At 41.1% G+C, this 19,940-nt stretch overlaps 1 protein-coding gene across 1 annotated transcript; it reads left to right on the top strand.

Moving 5' to 3' along the window:
- Positions 1 to 377: 377 nt before the first annotated feature.
- Positions 378 to 11,612, top strand: ldlrap1a (low density lipoprotein receptor adaptor protein 1a; the record flags this gene model as incomplete). The annotated part of the gene is made up of 9 exons (XM_083925934.1): positions 378 to 462; positions 6,142 to 6,284; positions 7,143 to 7,255; positions 7,454 to 7,568; positions 8,266 to 8,338; positions 8,571 to 8,666; positions 9,621 to 9,748; positions 10,012 to 10,046; positions 11,456 to 11,612. The coding sequence occupies 9 exons, from the start codon at positions 378 to 380 to the stop codon at positions 11,589 to 11,591; spliced, it is 924 nt and encodes a 307-aa protein (XP_083782060.1). The 3' UTR covers positions 11,592 to 11,612.
- Positions 11,613 to 19,940: the final 8,328 nt, after the last annotated feature.

Here is a 19,940-nt window from a genome sequence, read left to right as displayed (position 1 = left end):
TGCTACTTTCTGAGCAACATTGTAGCCTAATATGGCTACACAATAATAATAATAATAATACATATACACGCGAATAGGAAATGACTGAATAATTATCTGAAAATGAATTTGCCCTGGTATTTCCTTGTGTGTGTATTTTGTCGTACCACCTGCACTTTGCCTTAACGGTTTCTAATGTCCCATTTAACACGAACGCATCATTACTCCCCCGGTGGGCTCGTTCACGTGCGCTGAGCTCGTAAATAGCGGTATTTCTGACAGCACTGGAAGGCAGCACAAGTCCATCCTCTCCATCAGCAGTCTGGTCAACAACATTTCTCCTGGAGCACTCACCAGCAGCACGTTTCACCGACTCTTTGCTCTCTAAAAACACCGACATGGATGCCCTTAAGTCGGCTGGGAGAGCTATTATCCGGAGCCCAAGTATGGCGAAACAGTCCTGGACTGCCGGCAGACACAGAAGTAAGAAATAACTTGAGAGAAAACGGAGAAAAACGGTTTCTAACCTTTACCGTTGGCTACATTTCCCAGTTTCACCGTGCCAAAGTTGACTTTGGCGCACCGCTGTGCCGTTGTGATTTCAATCATCACAATGACGAGGGTTGACTTTACCAAAGTTTAGTGTTTAGTTTTAAAAAAGCGAAAGGTAGCAAGTAGTATGTCATGTTATATTATGTTGGCTGTTTTTGGCTGTTGCAATAAAGTTACAAAGATTAAGTTTGACACCTCTTTAACTTGCGTAGACACGACTACTAAAGTGTAAAACTACAGAAAATGCTACTTTATGAAGCGCTTGTTTTCTGGTAAGTGGTTGTGCTTTGTTGAAAACACCGTATGTGACTTTTTGTATCCCCTGGAGATTGAGTAAGTCTGTTTGTTTGCAATGCGGTTTATCCTGTTTAAGGAAATCTCCGGAAATAGCCTCAATCTTATTTTGAAACCGGGCAGAACAAAGTAGACCACAGGAACAAAAAAAGAGCCTTCTTTAAGGGAAACTCTAAATATCATGATTATTTTTAATCGGATATTGGAAATCCTCTCCCTCGCAATGGTAGGCCTATCATGTTTTCATAAAAAAGCCTTGCATTGCCTTGTTTTTTGCCTACACTCACTACAGCAGTATTGTGGATTTGTGGACAACCCCACTCTCCCTCTTTCCATCCACACTGGTCAGAGTCACTACTAGAACTTCCAGTGTATTTTGTGTCTTGCTCAAGGGCCCTTCAGCGGGTCAGGAGCTTGCCCATACTGCAACATTAACACAAAACTCCTTTAAGGCACTCTGGTGCCCATTGTATGACTCAAGGGCCACTTTGTAAGCTAAATCTCACTTGATCCTGGCCGTAAAGTTCTGGGGGAATGACTGGGTGGCTTAGAGCGCCTGAAAGCTCCCCTGCATGTAACCAAGAGGACAAGCCAGGAATGCTGCGAGTCAGTCAGTGCAAGGCTCCTGTTGGCTTGAGTTCAAGCTGGTCTATTTTAAATTCCATCAGAGAGGCCATTATAAAGAATATATGATGATTAGAAAATACAGAATGAGGCCTACTGCATACATATCCCCTGTTATTATATGTAACCTTAGCTCTACTGGAGAAGTAGCCATTCTTCAGGAATTTGAGACACACATGCGGCCCTATATCTCGCCAGCGTATTTCTGAGTTAATGGATGAGGGTGCGACGTTGATGTATTTACTTCTGCACAGCTATCAGTGCCCGCGGTTACATGGATATTGACATTGATTAAAAGTTTTATAAAGTGTCCCGCTTAAATGCTCAACAATGAACAGTTAGAAGTACAGTGGTGTGCTTTTCAACATCCTTTTTTATTATGAAGCACCACAGAATGCTTTTAATGAAAAGGCCTTTTAAATGTTCAGCCTGAACTCCTTTTATGTATTGTAATACTACGGTAAACTCAGTAAAATTAGCTGATAAACTAGCTTTAGATGAGTTACTTTTACTTTAATTGGACTGTGACTCTGATTACTAGTGAAATTAAAAGCTTCCTGTGAACGTAGCTAGTGACCCACTTGTTAGAAGTAGTGTTTTGTAGTATAGATTACCAGGTCTTCCCTAGACTGCAGGGCACACATTCCTCACCAGCATTGACCCATATTGCCCATGCCCGACTTCCAGGCTTGACTTTGGCCTGTGGGACCAAGTATGGATCAGCCTACATTTATATCTTTTTAGGGACTTAATTGCACATAGGATATCAGGTGAATGCAGTTAACTGATCGGACAGGAAACCAACAGGGAAGTACCACCTGAGGACCAGCATTTCACACAGATATCGCTATTAATGAGTCCCTGTAGCCGTTGCCACTCAACTTCACATATCTGCATACTGTGAGTGCAGATATGTGTACTGTGTGTCTGCATTGAGGAGAAACCTTTTCAAGCGTATGGGGACTGCCCCATTTGTAGATGGGAAAGGCCTCCCCTGCTCCTTATCCACTTCTCAGCTCTTATTGCCCTGGTTTGGTCGCCCTAGACGACCCACACCGGCACACTGCCAGTGTCGAGGACCAGCCAGAGGGTGCTTGTCTGCAGCAAAGAGCCTTTTCTAGGGACCTTCTCAAATGGAAGCATGGGATTATGTCAACACAGTCATGGTCAGTTTGGCATATTTTACCCGATTTATGAAGTTATTTCACCAAAGCGTGGCACTTGCTCAAGTGAGCTCTTCTAGTTTGATGAGGATTTTTTCCCTTCTATTGAACCAGAATGGTAAGATTTGCTTTTTAATAGCTGCAAGAACCAGTTAAATGTAACTTTGCCTGCATCACAGCTATTGAAAATCAATAACCTTACTGGCAATGAGGCACCGGTCGCAGATACAGCAGGTGGTATCTGGCTAGAATAGATTATTCAGACTCAACATTGTTTTTGGGTTAGAAGTGATGAAAGCCCCCCTGCCCATAGCCACCACCAGCTACGCTACGCTACGTTTTTGTTGTTATACTGACTCATCTTTCTAGAGGTGAATCCAAAGTTAGCAAGTAATGAACTTTACTCTCTGTTTGATAGATTTTCCCGACCTGATTTTTAGTTGAGTGTAACAATGATGTCAAAGCAGAGTAAGGTTGTACAGGGCAAAGTTAGGTTTTCAAAAACTACACAAATCTTGCATTGTGGACCATTTGTAACAGTGCCACCCATCAAGAAGGCCTTATCAAAAACATCAGGGTATTCAGTGAAAATATGAGAGGAAACGCTGCAATATTGTGAGAGTAAATGTTTTGTCGCTTGAATAATGAATACTGCCGGACATAGTAAGCTTTGGAATTTTTTTTAGGGACAATTGCAAGTGACAATATTTTTCCAGAGACACCCAAAAACTTGAAGCTGTATAGGCTTTCAGGGGGTCTCAAGTGTCAATCAAGGGGTCCCAGACCCCATGTAGTATTTGAGGGAATACTTGTGGTATTGAAATGCACAGTATGTATAGGTCTACTTATAGTTTCCTTCATGTTGAGCGGGTCCTCTTAAAACTAAATTATACAAACACATTGGCTCTGCAGCTGCCATAATATGACAGAAAATGGAAAATCATTAGAGTTGGGGTTTTGTTGGCAGAAATGACGTCCAACCAGAAATGACAAATGCATCTGTTCTCTAGAGGCTATGAGAAGGAAGTAACTAAAAAGTAAAACTCTCATCCGATTGACAGATTTTCCCATTTAACAACCTTCTAGTTGCTGCTAAGTTAAGTGACTTGGTAAGAATAATCTGTTTTGCATTGTAATAGTTATGGAAGTTTGTCCTCTTTGAATCCTGCTCTGTTTATTTGGCCCATGATCATTACAGCCTGATGAGTGAACTTGAGGCTAAATGCCTCTGAAATGTTTGTTTAACTTTGCAGCTGCACTGCTGCAGCGACTTCCAGTCCAGCACGTTATCACTTTATTTCTCTCTGCATCAGTAGATACCCATGTGACTGTGATCAATTTGGATTTCTTGAAACTCGATTCTGTTGCTGTGTGCATGTAGATCAGTGGAGTTGAAAGAAAAGTTACATAGTGACAGAAGTTGTTTAAGAAAAAAAACACGTTATTTTTAACAACTACAACTAAGTTGTAGGGCCACAGTTGGTGGTTTCCACAGTGATTCAGTGTTTGGTGTAGACACACAAATCAGCCAGGACGTGAATTGCCTGTCAGTTGGACCCTTTTTGGATCGGCACGTTTGTCGTCACAGTGTTCAACAGAGGCTCCTGCTTTGATACTTAAACTGGATATTAAATGACTAAAGAGTTGAGGACTGTTTTATCTGTCTTCTTCCCTTCTTTCTGTCCTTCTCTCACTCTCATCCAAGTCCCTTTTTTCCACACCCAGCAAACAATCTCCTAACACCAACAGATGGTGAGCTCAACTTGTATCTACATAAGGGTCAGGCTTTATGTGGTCTCAGTTCACACGTGCGCACAGCTGTTTCCTTTCAGGTGGCGCTGACCTTTGATCACAAAGCCCTCCACATTCTCCAGCTGAGCGGTGCCTGGTACTGTACCTGCACTCTTACCCTTTTCTCAGGCTCACTGAGTGCTGTCCTCCTCCATTATGATGGTTTTGACCTGACAGCCTACAGTTAGTCCAGAATGGTGTGAGAGGATTTTACTGAGCAGTCTGTAGAACCTGCCAGGAGACCTGCTTCTGTCTGTTTCCCTGTTAAAAGAATGCTGTTCTTTTGGCTTTAAATGGTCCGTTTTGTTTTCCCATGATGTTTGGTGCTGTTCCAGAGGCATTGACATTGAATATTTTTTTATTTTTTGGATGATGGTCCAATTTTAAAAACAAAAGCTTTAGGGTCAAAAAATGTCGGTGGCCTTTTTTCAAAAATCTGTAATATATGAAATCTTGTTTTGTCGCTTTGTGGTGTTGGCAGGAAATGTCAACTCAACAATGGGCATGAGTAATCTCTTTCACTGTAACAAGTGCTTTGTCACATCAGCACTTACTGTCAACATGCAGACATTACAGTCTGAACTTAAAACATTGCAGATTGTTGCAAACAATTTCTGGTTCCACCCCTCGACTCTTGTAAATTTGTAACTTTACAACTGTCAAGGTGGCATGGGGGCAGAAGAACTTCAAATGTTGTTTACGTTAAGTTTAATTTAACTAACATGACATCACAAAACCGTTTTTAAAGGTTTTGTAAAATAAAGAGAGAGACACAGACAGAGGGTAAATACAGGTATATTCAGACACACTATTAGAAAAATAATGTATCTTTTGAACATTAAAGAATGTAAACATGTTCTAGTAGAAACTAAAAATACAAGTATGAGCCTGGAAATTAGAATAATCTTCTTTCATCTGTAGTCCTCTTTCTTTTTATAATGTGTGTGTGAGAGCATGTGTCTGCACGAGTATGTGGTATGCACCACTTCCCAGAGGAGGTAAATGCTAGGAGGATGGATTTCTAGGTAATGGGGATGTTTTTCTGCTCATGCCTTCCATAACCCCTCTCCCCTCCCTTCTTTCTCTGAGGAAATCTCCGTAAACAAAGCCAGAGGGTCAGGGCCGGCCGGCACCACACAAAACCTGATAAGAAAACGCATGGAGATAGCAGCTGTTCCTTCACCAGCTACAGTTTTTACGCTTCTCTCTCTTTTTTTTCTGCAGTGAACATATCAGCGAGCTGACTTTTCAATTCTTTGAACACAAAAGTAGAGAGGGAGATCAATGGCCTAGTTTGAGATAGATCTGCTGCGTTACTTTCAGAAAACAGAAAACCACCCTTTCCTCATATCAGAGTCTACCACAGTCCATGAGAACTTGCTCCTAACTCCTTGCCTTTTTAGTGTTGAGTCCTTTAAGTTGTTTTGGAGTTATTTACTTCACATCGATAGGACCTCCGACCTAGATACCCTGTTGCCTTTTCACTTCAAGGAGCGAGCAGACGAAACGTCTCAACTTGAAGTTCAACATCATCTGTTTACATTTCCTCTGATTTTGTGTTTTGCTCAAGCTCTTTGAATGTTCTCACGATTAACGTTATTTATTCTGGAACATGAAGTGGAAGGGGAGAGCAGGGCAGTAATAGCTTATGTGTAACTGTAACCAACAAATATTTGATGTCATGCAACACATCAATTTATTGACCCGCTTTTCTCTGAATATGTGTTTTTCTCTGTAGAGCTCCCGGAGAACTGGACCGACACACGGGAGACCATCGTCGAGGGCATGACCTTTAATCTCCGTCACCTGGGCATGACACTAGTGGACCAGCCCAAGGGAGAGGACCTGTCAGCTGCCGCAGTAAAGAGGATTGTGGCCACGGTGAGAGCTGGAGCCACGATGTTATTCAGAATGTCACACAGTTCACAGGATCACTGCGTCCTTAGTTACTCTTTTCTTGTAAAAGTAATGTAAATGCTTGGATATCTTGCCAAAAACATTGTCTGTTACACTGTTACTTTTCAAAATCAATCATTTTCTGGAACAGCTTCTATCCTGTCAAATTTGAAAGCTCACCTAGTGGAATTGAAGAATTTTCCAAGATCTTTTTTTTAATTTTTTTTACATAAAGTAAAACCTGAAGGGAGACATTGTGGTTGAATAGGGTAAACATTTTAAATAACTGGTCTGAAAGAAGACATGTCAGGGATGCAAAAATCCCATAAAAGCTCAAAATTTACCAGTGCATGAAAACTGGTTTTGCCTGGCCTTAAAATTAGGTTAATTGGTTTCATTCAAAAACAATTGGCAAAGAAGAATGAATGCAAGTCTCCACCCATTACTATTTATGTGAACATTAGAAGTTGGATGCATCGCGAAACAGTTGGAGCTAATTTTTCAGTCAGGTGCCATCAAACCATTGCCAAGCAACAAGACCCAATGAGATGACATGATTAAAAGAGCTTTACTCCTCATCGGTCCACACAGATCTCATGTTTTAGTCGGCTGCAGTTTCTCATCTACAGTGAAGCGGAGAATTCAAGTCCCATGCTGCATAATGTATTGGCCAAATCTGTTTCTATTGCACTTTTGTCATTTTTAAATAAAATGGAAAAAAATACCGCAAACAAATATTGTAGATTGAGTGTCAAAATGATTTTAAAGCCTCTGTATGTACCTGTACCCAGTCCCTTAGTTCAACACACTAGTGCGCTCTTTTAATCATTCTTTCTGTAACAGGCTAAAGCCAGTGGGAAGAAGCCTCTAAAGGTTGCTCTCAAGGTTTCCCCTCAGGGAATCGTCCTGCACGACAGCTTGACCAACAAACTCCTGGAAAATGTCTCCATATACAGGTGTGTTAATTGCACCACCGGTTCTTCAGATAAAGGTCCAATTAACGGTGTTGTCGCACTTCTGACGCCGCTTAATGCAACGTCACAACCTAACAAGACCATTACCACGTAATTCTAGTGGCATGTTGCCTACACCGTGTGAACTCTCCTTGACTTGTTGGTATGTTGTTTCTCTAACCTGTCACCTCTGGCCTGCAGAATATCCTACTGCACAGTGGACAAACTGCATGATAAAGTGTTTGCTTACATCGCTCAAAACACCCTGAATGGGACCCTGGAGTGTCACGCCTATCTCTGCTCTAAGAGGAAAGTGGTGAGTTGTTTGACTACAGTATCTGTGTTTTTCTGTTTAATTTAAGATGAAGATAAATAAATTCCAGTGCAGTGATATGTTTTACTTGGTCTGCGTCAGTTTGTTTTGAATTTCTAACTCCCAAGAGATTGAGTGTAGCTTTTTTTTTCCCCCTGTAGTCTGAAAGGGAGTAAATCTCTCTTCATGATTGGGTGGGTTATCTAGTACAGCTTTGTAACATCCAAACACTTTTTGAAGTAGACATCATTTCTCCTGCAACTGTGCTTCGTTGCCTCTCCAACACCATAGCTCTCCTTTTTCATCATCTATTCTTAAGAGGAAACCAAAGAAGTCTTGCTCCCCAGACCATCTGTCATTTTCCTGTATGTTGAAAAACAGAAGGGCACTTTTCCTCTCATTTTACTTGCTTCCACACACATCCCTTTCTCTCCCAGAATAACACGATAGTATTCTACTTCCTTGATACTTGTGTCTCTCTTATCCTGGTTATGGAGACAGCAGTGATGACCTCTTTCTGTCCTCTGCTATAACAGCTATCCACAACATCAAATGTCTCCAAAATGTATCTTGACATGATATAAGTGTATATCAAATATCATGCTTATGCTTAAATGAGAGTCAGTTGGGTTGGTCAACACTAATGCACTCTTTCCTGGCAACTGTCGGTAACAAAGTGTATTTTTCTCCTGTTCTCCAGGCTCAGGCGGTGGCTTTGACAGTAGCCCAGGCCTTCACAGTAGCTTTTGAACTCTGGCAAGTGACCAAAGAAGGTAAGGCACGACACTCGCCACCCTTCAAGTTCTGGAAAATGACACACACTCTTGCCACACAAACACACACTCACACACACAAGCACTGTCAAAGGAGGAGTTGTTATCAACGTCCGATACCGTTTGTGTTTGTACTGAATCAGCCTTGATGTTCCAAGGACATTGATATCTGATGTAAGGTTGCAATTAACACGGTTTGTCCTACTTGTGTAATATCTCCTCTCTATCCTAGAGAAAGGGAAAAGAGTGAAGTCTGGTTCAGCTGGAGAGGCCAGCAGCAGTTCCCATTCAGAGAGATCGAACAGCCTGGGGAGCCTGAAAGGGACAGGTAAAAACACTGTTTAAGTTAGCCAAAATCTTAGTCACATAAAGTGTTTCTTTCTTCATTTCTTTAAAGGTCCCAAAATGTAAAAAGTGAGATTTCCAGGTCTTTTTTTTATTACAAAGCAGGTTGAGGTGCTATATAAATACTGCAAAAGTATCAAAACACTCAATCCACAGAGAAATGCGCACAGCCCGTATTCAGAAACTGTGCCTTTAAACGAGCCGTCAGGACTTCTGTACGGTTGTGATGTCACAACTATAATATATAGAGGTAGAAAGTGCAGCTACAATGCTGCTACAGTCATTCCTCGGCTGAAATGACGGTGCAGAAACTTAACCCAGAAACACTGATTAATCAGAGCAGACTGACCAGGAGGGGTTCTTAAAGAGAGGGGAGGTGAAGGTGAAGAGAGGGTGAATACAGGTATATTCAAACAAACAGTATGAGAGAAATAATAGCATGTAAACATGTTCTAGTGGAAACCCAAAAAACCCAAAGTATGAACCTGAAAATTAGCACAATATGGGAGCTTTAATTCTTTTGCAGATGAGCAATGATTTGAGCTCTTACATTTTGAAACTTAGCCTAACAAGTTGAGTCTAATACATCCTGAAATTGACAATTGTATATTTTTATAATGCATAATATTTTTCAAATTCTTTTAAATGACCTGGTTTGGTGGGGTTAAAAAGGACTTGATTAAAAGAAGATTTAAAAGCACACTTCATAGTGAATAACCACACACAATAAGTTACACACAATCATCAAAAATAGCAGTGAAATGTGCCAACTTCTCCATCTTACCTCTTTACAATCTAGAAATGTGTGTATATATGTATACAAATGTTGTGTTTAGTCCCTTTCACATGTATTTTACATTCAGTAAACACAGGTTACATGTGTATAATACAACCGCTACAACAACTAATGGGTTGTCGCTCCCTCAATTCCAAGTAGATGTTGCCACAGACAACCTATTGGACTTTGAGGACGGTGTGAATGTGGTTGTGGAGACCAATGGGAATGTAGAGGAGGATCAGCTGGATAATCACAGGCCCTCTGAGACCAACAATAACTCTGCCTGGGTAAGATCCTTTTCTCCTCTGGCTCTATGTCGCACCTGTGGACAAGTGAAGCCCTTGTATCTCTCGTCTTGAAATATAATATAATATCTCAAATCAGGTTTAAATGGTTGAGAAAAGCATGAGATTTCTTTGATTGAGTATTAAATAGGTGTTACATAAAGTCTGAAGTGTAGTTCTATGAAACACCTTGTTTGCAATCCCCACATGTGTATATAATGTCCACTGGGTGAATATTAAGCCAAGATATGTCTTCTCCTTTCCAGGAAATAGCAGATGGTTTGGACGAAGCCTTTTCCAGGTGAGATATTTGTCTTAATGGTTTTATTATTAAGTGAAATGAATCCTAGTTGATTAAAACACCCATCCCCAAACTGTGCCTTGTCAAATCCTTTGGTATACTGTACTGTCCACTCTCATAGTGCTCGGCTTTACAGCGCCACTTACTGATGATTTCTGTGTACTGCCGAATACAAATCCTCCAGTCTCTGATTATATAGAAGATGATGGAATGAAGGGATAATCTCAAGCCAAACTATACAATCAGTGAGAAATCCTTTTGAATTGTCCTCAATCTATTGTGTGTTTGTGTCTCCAGCTGTGCTCTGGGTAGCTATGGTTCATGTTCAGGTAAAGTTAAGTACCACTGTCAGCTCTTACAAGCCTTACTTAGTGTAGTAGTCCTACTTACTAACCTAACTGTAACCCATTCCATTCATTCCCTGCCAAACCCAATACAACGGTTCCAAGCTCAGTAATGTTGTCAATAGTGTCACTTATTCCCTCCCTGATGCAAAAATTGTGGACTGGGCTCAGAAAAGAAAGCTGATTCCGTTTCTGTCAAGATGAAAAAAGTAATTTTCCCTTCCCATCTCATATCACCTAATAACCCTCTGTATAGTCTGTGTTTGTCTTCAATAAATGGACTAAATCAGTGGGATGATGTGACTCCACTGCACACCAAGGGCTTTGTTGTGCAATTATCCTGTTTGTTGTCACTGGTGTGAAAGTGGAGCAGTGGGTCACTCGAGCCTAGTCACAGATCAAACAATTTATCCCACGGTTCGAGAGAACTGAATGTCTGAATGAAGTAATCCTGCTGACCTCCACCCGGACTTTGCCTGTTTCATTATCCCAGCGAGAAAAGGCATTTGCGGCCAAACCGAGAGATCTTAATTAGAAGAGATTGGGGCTTTAGTTACACAAACGTGCCTGGGAGGCTGAGCTGCCAAAACTTTGAAGGGAGGAAGTAAGGAGCGGCTAAGGTGACTAAGCTGGCTAAGTGACATTAGGCCTAATTTGAAAAAGAAGAGGGGTAAGGGAAGAAGTAGGTAATGGTAAGACCTCATCATTATGAATAGACTCCCAGACATGTTCATTAAGAGCCCTCATGTGGCAAAAATGTCCCTTTTGGTTTCTGTGCAATATAACGTAATCACACCTTTTCTAGGTGTGATTTTCCATGGAAGATATAGCTATTGCTCAGTGTGCAACATTTTTTATTTTGTAAAAATAGTCACAGAAAATGCGCTATTTACTCCAGTTTGAGTCATGTTTGGTAATGCTGTGTATTTGATGATGAACTAACCCTTTTTGGTTTGGGTCTATTAATGGGATTTGTTAATAAATAGAGCAAAAATAGAATAACGCCAACCTTATCCTTCTTCCTTGTCTATTCTATTCATCTTTTTCTCTCATCTGTCTCCTCAGACTGGCAGTGTCGCGTACTAACCCCCAGGTCCTGGACATTGGGGTGACACCCCAAGACTGGCTCACTGAACCAGACTGGGACACCACCAACGGAAACGCTCCCAGTGTGTTCGGGGACGATATCTTCGGCTTCTGACCGCTACAGCACATCATAGAGAGAGACGACAACTGAGGGGAGGAGGGCGTCTTTATGTGTTCAGCTGAGTTAACAAGGCATCACTATATTTAAAAAGAGGCTACGGTATAAGTCCATAAGGGAAAAAAGTGTAGAGTTGTGATATAAAGTTTGGCCTCCTCACCTTGTTGTTGCACTCTTCACATGGACAATTCTCCCCTTCTCTGTGGAAACAGCTCAGGCTGCTGCCCCTGCACACCAAAGCAATAATATCTTCCATTTAACGTTCCTGCGTCTGTCCTGTCATAACACTGCAAAGATCCTTGCATACTTATGTCCAAGTCATCATATGTCATCCCTTTGTTGTTTGGTTCCATTGTTGTATTGTAGTTTGGCATCATAATCAGTGTTTTGTATATGTGTTTAGTTATAATTTATAGATTTGTAATTATTTTTCTATGGATGAAGAGTAGAATTTAATTCAGATTGATGTACAGACTGTATCAACAGGCCAGCCTTAATAACAGCAGGACAATCGGCCACACTATTCCGTTTCGGTGGATGTAGTTAATGTCAGGATATGGCCTTCCATCACTGTGGATGTAAACTGAAGAATGTTTTATGACTAAAATCTAAAAATCAAGCTAATCGTATTTATATGAACCCTTGGAAGCAGTGGACATGTTCCATGCAGCGGTACTTTTCCACCGCGTTAAACAGAAGCCCAGATGCGTTCAAGGTTATCAGATTCCACTGTGGCCATTTCTTGTACATTTTAATCTACCAGCATTATACAGAATAAAAATATGTTCATGAAGAATGAATCGACTCTTTTGGTATATTGTTTAAAATGTTATAATATTTGAAAACAAGTGCATATATATTTTTTCAGTGTTTATTAATAATAAAAATGGAGTTTCTAAATTCATATATCGAATGTATGCAGTATGGGGAACACATTGTTGGAGTTGAGGTTCAAAGTTCATCGACATTTTTACCACAAGCTGTTGTGGAGCTCTGGATTATCACCAAGATCAAGAATGAACTTTGAACAAAGCTTTTAAAGCTCCTATATTCTGCCCATTTTCAGGATCCTACTTGTGTGTTGGGTTTTTACTAGAAGACGTTTCACATGCTTTAATGTTAAAAAAAACAACACATCATTTTTCTCAAACTGTCAGTCTGATGTAGCCAGGGAATGACCGTTACAGCACTGTAGCGCCACTTTGTGACATCACAACATGCATTTCTCTGGATTAAGCTTTTTGATGACCATATTTATATAGCACCTCAACCTCTTTTACAATTAACATAGGCCATTCTTTTAAGAGGGGGACGATATTGGGTCTTAAAAAAGGGCTTCTTCCATTCTTATCTTTCTTGTCATATGTTTCAATGCTGTGGGTTCGGATGACCTAAGGCCACTAAGTATGGCTCTTCTAAATCAGGCTTTTCCAATCCTGCACCTGGAGGGCCGCTGTCCTGCATGTTTTAGGTTTCTTCCTGCTGAAACACACCTGATTCTAATGCTTTGCTTGTTAGCAAGCAGCTAAAGCTTGTCACAGGTTTGGTAATCATTAGACATGTGTGTGTTTCAGCAGGGAGAAACCTAAAACATGCAGGACAGCGGCCCTCCAGGAGCAGGATTGGAGATGCCTGTTCTAAACCATTCAGAGCTTTGTAATCTAGTAATACAAATAAAATATGAATTAATTAGAAATAGAGGAAGCCGATGCAAGAGTGCTATAATATAATGTCTGTTGTTGGAATTATTACATGGCTATTGGTGAGGATTCAGATTTTGCGAATCAGTGCATCAAACTGGGGTGGAGTGGGCCTCTCACATCATACATTAAGTATTTTTTTTTACTACAGTAATCTTCCCAAATGATTCATAAAGGCAGACCACCTGCTATTCGATGCATGTGTTTGGATCCCTGTGAGTGTTTCCATCATCTCCACCGAAAAATCCATCTGTGTATTTGGTCCCTTCTGTATGGAATGACTGACTGACAAAGTACTCCTAAAGACATGAGGGTGCAGTTTAGTTCTACCAGCAGCAGGGGGCAGCCCTGTACTACTCAATGAGTGCAGTTGAGACAACTGATATTTGAGTCGGATGCTGGTCACATCTTCATCTCTAAGCTAAATCGGTGATTTGTATTCTCCATTGCCAGATTATGATGTTATAACATGTCTAATTCTGCCTACATTCTAAGTGACAGTAACCCAATAAAGATGTCATGAGGAGGACAATCTAAAAAAGGATCTTCGTGTCAGACTGACCTATAAACCACCAACTAAAAGATTATGGCAGGGGTCTTCAGTGTGTCTGGTTTCATCATCACATCTGCCCCCCCCCCCCCCCCCCCACCCCACACACACACACACACACATATGTTGGCTGCCATGTTCTGTATTCGAGCCGTTTCTGTGAACAGGACTCTGGAGGGCTGAAAGTCACGCAGTTTCCCCCCCTTCCTCTCTCTAACAGGCTCTGACTCAGTGAAGCAGGGGCTTTTTTACAATTCGTCCCGACAAGCTTACTTAACCACCTGCATTATTTAACAGTCTCTCCGCAAAGGGAGCTCCAATTCTTTGTCTCACTCTTTGTAAGTTTGATGAAAGCATGCTCACTGATACAGCCAGGAAAAAGTCTCCTCTCAGTCAGAAAGGGGACAGTTACCGTAGGCACACACACACTTAAATGTAAATGAGGGCTAAAGACTTAAAGAGAGTTTTTTGGCATCAAGGTCAAGTGATTCAGAATGGATAAAAGCAGAAAAACATGAGGTGTATTTTCAGCAAAGTGAATGTCCGACACCCATTTTAAACTAGTTGGTAGCTAGCTTTTTTGGTATATTTGTATTGACACAATAAAGTGTATTACTTTTTACAACACCAGAGGTCAAACCTGGTAAAGGAAGCTCTTAAATCCAGAGTCTTCCTGCACATTCAATAATCTGACCTATTTAATGAATAAAAACTATCTTTGCCTGAATGTTTTTCCTATTCAGTATACAGAGATTTAAAAAAAAAACAATACATCAGTCAAATTCTTTCTTGCTTTGCAGTCTAGGAATAAAAACAAAATATTGGACAGAGAAAGTTAGCATAGCTTAGCACAAAGACTGGAAAGAGCGATAGGCAGCTAGCATGGCTCTATCCAAAGGTAACAAAACAGGACACATAAAAAGTAAGTGACTTCAGAAAACTAAAGGAAGCTAATTTTTCACCCTACGGTATTATATATTATATATATAAATCTGACATTCCGTTTTCATTCAGTCTGACCGGTGAGACAGAGTCTGGCCTTTTTCCAGGTACATTCACAATGAATGTAGCCTAGGTTTCTAGCTTGGAGGTTTTCCCAAAAATGGTCCTATGCCCTATAGGACCCCGGGAACATAGGGATGACCCCCTTGGAGGTTGTTGTTTTTCCGTAGCAAAGGGGTTTTGAGAATGGTAAGATGCAGATAAGAGAAGGAGAGCAGGGGCAGAGGCAAAGATGGATGTAAGGCCTTATCCCTTCCTAGCACTATATATGTGCTGAGCCAGACTAGCTGTAAGCTAGCAATGTACGTGTCTTTGTGCTCAGCTCTGTTCTTTCTGTTATCTCCCTGCAGTTTCTCTCCCTTTCCCTCTTGTCTCTTGTCATACAACTGTTGAAGGAGCATGGAGGTTTTCCGCTTGAGTCAGGGTTGTCCTGACTTTTGCTCGGCTGGGACCTGTGACTTCCTGGAGCCTCTGCTGGTTGAAGCTAAATACAGGACTCCATGGTCATGAAGCAGTCCGGCATATATCTCCCCTCCAAACTACTTGTCGACTACAATGCTTTACAGTCAGCTTTAGAGTTGACATACAGCATTTGTTTTGTTTATACAGAGCCAGGCTAGCCTTTTCTCCCTGTTCAAGCCTTAATGCTAAAGGCTTAGCACATCCTGATCTGGAGTACGCAGTCAGGTAAGTTTTTTTTTGTCAATATAGGATTAATGCATAACTCCTCTAAATTCATAAATTATTTGTTCTAACAATTCTGTTTGTATATTAGTTTTATATATAAATAGCCTACAACAATAATCAATCAGCTTCATAGCTATTACAACGTGGTCTCATGGGAGGGCGTATAAATAGCACGCCACTTTTCTTGCATGACTTTTCGCGTGCATGTCTACGCATATTAAGCTTTTCGCGTGTCATTTAACGCCCGTTGTTCCCCAGGGTTAGGGTTAGGGTTAGGGTAAGGGTTAGGGTTAGGGTTTGGGCATTTCACGGCCGTTATTTCAGCCATCCTTCACATGAAATATTGATTTAAAAACAACCCTCTGACAGAAAGCTCCACCACTTCGTATTTCTCCGGAAAGTAGCGGAGAAATACGAACACGTGGGTTTTCCCTCAATGACATTTGTGTGTGAAATGACAACGCCATCTCTGCACAATACAAGTCAATTGAGACTACATGGCGTGAAATGACACGCAAAAAACATGACATGCGTTGTAATTATACGCGAGATGGCTTAAGAGAAATAGCGTGTCATTCACACGCCTTTTAGTGAGACCAGGCTGGCTATTAGTATTTTCAGGGGTTTATCACTTCAGATTTAAAGTGATCAGATTTCTGAAACTAAAAAAGTTTCTTTCCTCTGATCAAAGTAGCGAGATCAAGAAGATCCATAAAACCAGCTGTGATAAACTGGTATCAGACACTTCACCCAAACTAAGGCCTCCTCCTTACACCATCTGACTTTCACAAGATTTGGGGAAGAGTTTGAAAAGGAAAATGCCACAGTTCAGGTTGAATGACAACCTGGGCTATATGGTTTTAGAAAAGATATGGATTTATCATCATCATCTGTTTTCAAGTTTTCCTGTCTTTACCAGAGCCAAACTGAACTGAATAGAATATGTAACGTTTTTAAACTTTTGGTACATCCTGCTGCTATTGGAATATTATTCTAAAGATTGTTTATCTTTAATCATTTGAACGATGCTAACGTGACTGGAGGAGGTGTCCTGTCAGAGCAGATACAACTCAGCTCAAGAATAAACACAATGAAGAGGTGGGTCTGTCACCGCAGTAACACACAGTGACGTAGATAAGTGACTTTAATCTGACTACTGATTTGGAAATAGTAACACGTTAGACTAGCCTACTGGTTACTGAAACAAAGGATTCAGATTAGAGTAGGTTACTAAGTATGCTAACATGTTAGTGGCATCCCTGGTCAAAACTGACACTGACAAGTTTGTGATGAATAGTTAGCAATAAGTTCCTGGTAGTTTTATTTAATGATAAGTTACCAACTACCTCTAAGGAGGTAGAGTGACACTGAAATGTCAGAATTCCACACTGAGATCCTCCCTCAGTGTTGGCTGACAGAAAGAAAGCATGCCTCAATTAATTCACATTTCACTCTTAGTTGTTATTGTTTACACACACACACACACACACACACACACACACACACACACACACACACACACACACACACTCTCAGGTATACATTAATCATCTATATTATATGTTATGTAATGTTTGATCTTGGGGCGGCAGTAGATCAGTCCAAGTCCCTATTGACTGAGCTACTGACCAATCAGAATACCAAACATATGGGCATTGTGCTCTGAGCTTTGGTCTGGCGGTGCTTGTCCTGGTTGTCTTTAGCCTGTGCGAGTAGTAGGGTGCGCAACTATGCATGTGGTTTGGTCAACGCATCGTTTTTTTCATTTTTTCCTATATTTCATCATCAGATCTTTCAGTCACAGACATTTCCGGGGACAGGTCACCAGAAATGGTGACGTCACCTTCAAGCAAAAGCATTACTGGTTTGCCATCATGGAGACCACTCTTACTTTTCACCTCACCTTGGCCCTTTCCTTTAGCTGACAGTACATGAAGACAAACACTGAAAGGGCAAATATGGTGTCAGAGTCAACAACAACACACACACACACGCGAAAAAAGAAAAATGTTTTCAACTTAAACGTACAGGCAGACAGTGACATGGAAGGTTCTAGCTCTCACTCACCAGCAAAATCTCATGGGTAAACAGACTCTGCAGCGGTCACAGTGTACCGAGTATGGTATACAGCGGTTGTCATCCACACAAGCAACTTCACTGGTGTGTGTTCAGTGGTATTGTTTAGCTGAGACAAGCACTGCGGTAAAACTGGCTCCACATTGAGTAAACATTGAAGCAAACTAATCCATAGTTTGAGCTTCAAAGAAGATTAATCTGCAGTGGCTGCGATCGATGACATTCTTAATTCATATATCTAACAAATTCCATGCTTAATGTGGTCTGCCAGCGGTAATGTATTGGAGCAGTTGGATGGAGAAATGGTGACATTAACTTTGCATTGTTCCTCCATCTAGATATTCAGATAACAGTAGTGCAGGGTGAGAGAGAAACAGGATAGGTAATAGAGCTGACTTAAGAAGGATGTGTGTGTGTGTCTCTGTATGTGCTGTGGGTGTGTCTGAGTGTCTTTGTCTTCATTCTTGATGTCCACGTCACATCAGACGCACACATCACCACTCCCTGTCATCCAAGGCTAGAACCAAGAACAGAAGTGTTTGCATCATTAGACTCCATCAGCCTCCTCTGACAATCTACTGAGTCATCATCTGCCACTACCTCATTCATTATAAAGCAAATATCACCATTTTACTTGACACAACACCATTACCTTGTGTGTATGTGGGCCTAAGTGTGTGAACACCTGCGCTTGAACACTCCTGAGACAAAGTCTAATTTATGTTTTTGGTTCCACAGGATACCCAGGATGAGTGTGTGTGTATGTGTGTGTGTGTGCGTGTGTGTGCGTGCGTGTGTGTAGAGGTTGTTATATTGATGCACGGCAGCTGCTGATCCAGCCTCATAAACCAGTCTTGAGTTTGAAGGTCTGGGCCACATTTGTGCCAATATAACCTTGTCACGTCCCATATGCTGGAGGCCGGCTTGGGCCACCCACACCCTTCATTAGCATTCACAGAGAAAACATCTGCTCTTACCAAGCACTCAAGAAATCCCATGTATCGGGCAACTATTCCTGTTTCACTTAGATCACCTCTAGGCCAGCATGAAAAACCTGTTTGATGGACCCCTTTCATACAGTACATGCAGTTTATCCGTGACATGTTCAGGAACATTTCCTTCATGGGGTCATGTGTGAATGGGAGCTGATATCAATATGCATTGGAATCTGTACCACCAATTTTCCACCTCAAGACCTGGAAACATTTCAGGGGAAATGCGGGTAAAGCTGTGTTGTGTTTGAAAGCAGGAACATTGCAGGGACAAGCACGTAAAAAGGGAAAGGAAAGGAAAAATGGGACAATCTGAGGTGTGTGTGAATGCAGCATTGTCTATGGTTTAACATTTACACCAATGCTCTCTCATGTATTTTGATAGCAAGCAATACATGACATTTTTTTTGAAAAAAGGCCTGCCATGATCCTGAAAATAATAACACACACATATGGATGCCATCCAGGTAGCATCCATAAGTGTTGCATCACCACCATCTTCAGGACTCTCCCTTGCAAAATACAGAAATGTTCCTGAATGTGGTGTATCTGTGAATAGTGAAAATAACTACTGGTGCCGTAAATGTCATAGTAATCTATTGGGAACTATGTGTGTGTGAGGTTCATTATGCAGTTTGATTGCATATTTAACTCAAGGTCCACTGCCTGGCTTTTCCTGGAGGGTTTCACTCTTCTCACAGCCGATATGATGGGAAGAGATTGAGGTAGGCCAAAGTGGGGTATTTTAATTAAGAATTTAATTGAGTTTGATGGATTCAAACCAAGTACATTTTCATGACGATGAGAAGTTGTTTTTTTAAGAGGCCCTATTGTGCTCGTTTTCAGGGTCATCTTTGTATTTTTGTGGTCAACTACAATAGGTTTACATGCTGTGATCTTCAAAAAACACATATTTAACAAATTTCAAATTCATGATGCTTGACCCACACCCTTCCGTCACACATATATCCGGCGCATAACTGACGCAACGATTTGTTATAATTCCGGTGTAGTGTCTGAAATCTCGTTACAGAATAATAAGTGAGTGGATGAGGGAACGAAGTCAAACACAGCTACTGTCTATATGGAAGCTAGCCAGAGAGTAATTCTTTTTCAGAAGACTTTTTACTTCTACTTGTTACATTTTCACGCAATTATCTGTACTTTCTACATTTTAAAAATAGCCTTGTTACTAGGGATGGGTACCAAATCCCGGTTCTAAACTTTCCCCGGGTCAAGATTTTGAAATACCGTGATAGTCTCTGAGGTTATTGGTTCTTCTTTATTGTGGCACATTCTCTTTATTGTGGCACATTCGCCCTTCCATACTGCTAAACAG

The sequence above is a fragment of the Echiichthys vipera genome (genome assembly GCF_963691815.1).
Source record: "Echiichthys vipera genome assembly, chromosome: 13".
Classification (NCBI taxonomy): Eukaryota; Metazoa; Chordata; class Actinopteri; order Perciformes; family Trachinidae; genus Echiichthys; species Echiichthys vipera.
This window is presented reverse-complemented; position numbering and strand designations above follow the sequence as displayed.